Source organism: Euphorbia lathyris, chromosome 3 (assembly GCF_963576675.1).
Source record: "Euphorbia lathyris chromosome 3, ddEupLath1.1, whole genome shotgun sequence".
NCBI classification, from domain to species: domain Eukaryota; kingdom Viridiplantae; phylum Streptophyta; class Magnoliopsida; order Malpighiales; family Euphorbiaceae; genus Euphorbia; species Euphorbia lathyris.
In genome coordinates, this window is record NC_088912.1 from 96,051,089 (window position 1) to 96,055,499 (window position 4,411).

Here is a 4,411-nt window from a genome sequence, read left to right on the forward strand (position 1 = left end):
TTATAATATTATTAACTCTTCGAATTTTTTATTTTGAAGCCGTCAACGGTCGTTTTAAAATGTTGAGTGGCCACTAATGTTAAAAAATATAAAGTCCAGGGGTTTAATTATGGTTTTTTTTTTTTTTTTTTTTTTTTCCTTAGTAGAAAGATTAGTATAGATTAGAGTGATAAAGGTTAATTGAATAATCTTTTATGTTCTTTTCAAAATGAATGATCTTTTATGTCTGGGTTTTAAATAAGTGGAAAGTTAAATGACCATGAGTGTAATTTACCTGTAACATAATTAAAATATTTGAACCTACTGTGAAAATCCTAGCCAAACAAACAAAAGCTACTTTCACGGTCCTTGCCTGCCTTCACTGTGAAAACTCTCTGGCTAGGGTTTTGCACTCTTCTGGAATTGGAATTGGAATTTCAATTGCAATTGCAAGTGGCTCCACTTCTTCATTGGAGAGAATAAGGTGATCTTTTTCCTTTCTTATTACAATCCATCCATGTTTTATTTTCTCTGTCGAACGCTTCTCCGTTGTAGAAATGGTTACACTGTTAAAGTTCAAAATCCATCAATGGCGGTATCATTATCATTTCGATTATTTTCAAGTGATGTTAACCCTCACTCTTTTACTATTAATTACCTGATAAACAAATGCGGATTGTCTCCACAAATGGCTTTGTCAACCTCTAAGAAGGTCCGACTTAAACCCTCACATAACCCTGATTTAATCCTATCCTTTTTCCAAAAACATGGATTCTTAAATGCTGAAATAACTGAAATGGTAATGAAGTACCCGCAATTTCTAGTGTCCAAACCTCAGAAAACCATTTTCCCCAAAGTTGAGTTTTTTCGCTCTAAATTTCCTTCTACCTTTGACCTTGTGAGAATCTTCACTTCCCACCCGCTGCTGCTGGAAAGAAGCTTAGACAAACAGTTGGTTCCGGCTTTTAATTTGTTTAAAGACTTGTTTCAATCCGAGGAGAAAGCCATTACAGCTGTTAAACGCAATCCTTGGGTTCTTACACGAAGCTTGAAGAAGAGTGTCATTCCAAGAGCTGCAGTTATTCAGCATCTGTCATCCAAAGGTCTTATTAAATTGGATTCAAGCATAACCACTCTGTTTTTCTGCAAGGAGAACTGTTTTATGGAATTTTTTATGAATTATCGTGAGGAAGCTCCTCATTTGTTGAAGCTGTACAATGAGACATTGGAAAGTTTTGATAGATGTGGGCCGTCTGCAGAATCAGAATCAGCTTCTAAAACTGCCCAATCTGAACCCTCTAAGAAGCCTAACTTAGTCCTCGCTTTTTTGGAGAAGCTTGGAGTCTCCAAAACCCAAATCTCTAAAATGATGAGATCCTACCCAGAAATGTTATCACCCAGTGAGGAGAAAATACTTTTTCCCAAAGTTGACTTTTTATGCTCTAAAGGAATTTCAACCCCTGAACTTGTGAAAATGTTCACTAGCTACCCTCGGATCTTGACTAAGAGTTTAGAAAACCATTGGATTCCTTCTTTTAATTTTTTTAATGAGTGGCTCCAATCTGAAGACATGGCCATCGCGGCAGTTAGACGATTTCCTCAAATTCTATGTTGTCAGCCCGAAGCTAATATGATATATAACATGAATACTTTGAGAGAAAATGGCGTGCCTGCATCAAATATTTTCGTGTTAGTTACTTATAATATTCCATGTCTTGAAATGAACTCCAACGAGTTTGGGAAGGTTTTGGAACAAGTCAGGGCGATGGGACTAAGTCCTTCAAACATTTATTTTGTTACAGCAATTGCAGCATTGACCGGATGGAGCAAAAGGACATGGGATCAAAAGGTTAATGCTTATAAGCGTTGGGGTTGGTCCGATGAAGATATTACTGCAGCCTTTAAAAGGTATCCCCGGTGTATGATGATTTCAGAGGATACAATTATGGCAGTAATGGACTTTTATGTCAACAAAATGGGTTTTGAGGCTTCCGTCATTTCCAGTAACCCCCAGATGCTCTCTCTTAGCTTAAAGAAGAGGCTCCTTCCAAGAGCTGCAGTTATTCAATATTTGTCATCCAAGGGCCTCGTTGAATTGGATTCAGGCATAATTAGGTTGTTCAAGTCGTCAGAGAAGTGTTTCTTGGAAGAGTTTGTCAACGGGAAAGAAGAAGCTCCTCATTTATTGAAGTTGTACAAAGAGAAGTTAGATATCTTGGCATAAATCAATGTGATGAAGATGTTTTTTTATTGATTGATGATGTAGAAAGGAACTTGGACTTGTTGTTGTAGTTGAGACTGTAACTAATCAGAGATGTCAAGTCCGATTATAATTATAGGCATGCAATGTAATTATCTTTAGTGGGTAATAAAGTATAATCTTGACTGTTAATATGATTTATTATTTAGTTAATTTATTTATTCATTGCTCTTTTAGCATACAACAAAAGCATCATATTATTGATTTCGGGTTGTGTACAAATATCTCAATTCTTATGAGACACTCGCCTGAAAGATGCCTCGTACACTAATATATGCATTTCTATTATATTATTGATAGAAATCATTTCCTTAGCTGCATCAAATTACACAAATTTCAAATTTCATATTGTATCCAGTTTTAGTATTGATCTAATGGTTGCAAGAGAAGTGCCTAAAATACCAGACAAGATTAAGGACTACTCATCTAACTACTTGTTGGATTTCAACGAGAAGATCTCCTAGTTAAATCAGGTTACGATTTGGTTCATTTTTGTTCTTTTTATTTACTTTGCAAACTTTGACGTGTTTTTAGGCTTTTTTATCATGCTGAATTTCATCTTCTATCATTCAAGCTGTTTCTTGTTTAATTGTTAGTTTCATGTTTCTTTCCTCCATTAGTGTTGTATTTGTGTGTGGAAGTTCGTGAATACAAGTTCCATATTGCTATTATATTAGTGTTACCATATAAATTGATTCCTGAACTACATCAGATTACATAAATCACAAATTTGATACCATATCTGATTTTAGTAACGTACTAATGGTGGCAAGAAAGTGCCATAAAATTACAAGTTTCGAGTCGGGATATCCCTTGAAACTTCATTGATGTAGTTGATATATTGCAACATTGACACTGTTTTGTTTGCTGCTCGTTAGTGAAGTTGGCTTTCAGAATAATTGTAATGTTTTCTACCTCTTCTGAGTGCAGTTCCTATGTGACACTTAGAACATGTCCTGAATGCAGACATGGAGGATTGAGCTTCCACATAATCAAGTAGAAAGATCTTTATCTCTTTGTTTATTAGTTGTAGAAATGGAGAATCAATCTTGCAATTTTATCTGCCGTTTCTTTTGGATCTTTCATTTCAGAGCAACATAAAGAAGATCGCAGGCATCCAATCAAGTTCTTCCGTTGAAGACGATAAAGGATCTCTTTTTTGGGTTCGTTTAAATATTGTTCCAGTTGTGCACTAGTTTTGTGTCTGTCAATTCCTATGAAGTCAATTAGAAGGCATCGATCTTCATTGCTTTCTTTCCTCTTAATCTCCAAATCTGAATTAGCTTTTCTTTTATTGAATTTTAGTATGACTGGCATCCCCCTCGGTTACTATATTCATTACTTATGCTATTAACTTCTGTTCTTTTTATCTATTTGCAACCTTTGAGTTTTTCTTTAGCTTTTATGTGATGCAGGAATTTGTCTTTGATCATTGAAGCTGTTTCAGAATGGTCATCCAGCCTTATTTTCCTACTATAATAATTGTAATGTTTTCTACCTCTTCTCTGTTTCTTAGCAGTTTCTTTCAAAATTATTAATAAGGAACGAATCCCTGCTTTATAAGTCTGTATAGTTTCCTCATTACTTTCATGGAAAGATTGGGTGGGGAAATATACATATACTATATCTATAAGCAATTTTAGACATTAATGTGAATGCTATTTGTTAGATATCCCACATTGCTTAATTAGGGAACTTATGGCTCCTTATATAGGTGAGACAAACCTCCTTGATTGAGATAATTTTTGGGATGAGTTATTGAGTCTTTGTATTTGATGTTGGGTCACCCATGGATATTAGCTTCACGCTCCGGTCGCCCATTGACGTGTTAGATATCCCACACATTGCTTAATTAGGAAGCTATATGACCTTTTATATATGTGAGACAATTCTCCTCTAAGGTATACTTGGAATTGTTTAATTTCTTTGATATGTAGAAGGGAATCATGAACACAGAGGATGAGGAAACTCGCTGGGGCTTTATAAAAATGCAGGTTTGCTTTACGTAGATGTTGGTATTCGTTTGAGATTATGACAAGAACTTTCTCTATCATATTTCCTTAATTGCTTTTGCTTCACAGCAGGAAGCAACCTTTTTGTTTTTGAAGTTATTTATTTCACTTGCACATTATGCTGCTATGTAAACAACGCGAGCAGCAGTCCACAGAATCT

General features: G+C 35.2%; 1 protein-coding gene across 1 annotated transcript; it reads left to right on the forward strand.

Moving 5' to 3' along the window:
* The first annotated feature begins 336 nt into the window (after nt 1-336).
* LOC136224928 (uncharacterized) lies at nt 337-2,359 on the forward strand. Its single transcript, XM_066013354.1, has one exon. It carries the CDS (start codon nt 497-499, stop codon nt 2,201-2,203), a length of 1,707 nt encoding a protein of 568 aa, XP_065869426.1. The 5' UTR covers nt 337-496; the 3' UTR covers nt 2,204-2,359.
* The last annotated feature ends 2,052 nt before the right edge of the window (nt 2,360-4,411 follow it).

Coding starts and splice junctions, on each gene's coding strand:
- LOC136224928 (XM_066013354.1), top strand. CDS start 497: ATGTTTTATTTTCTCTGTCGAACGCTTCTCCGTTGTAGAAATGGTTAC.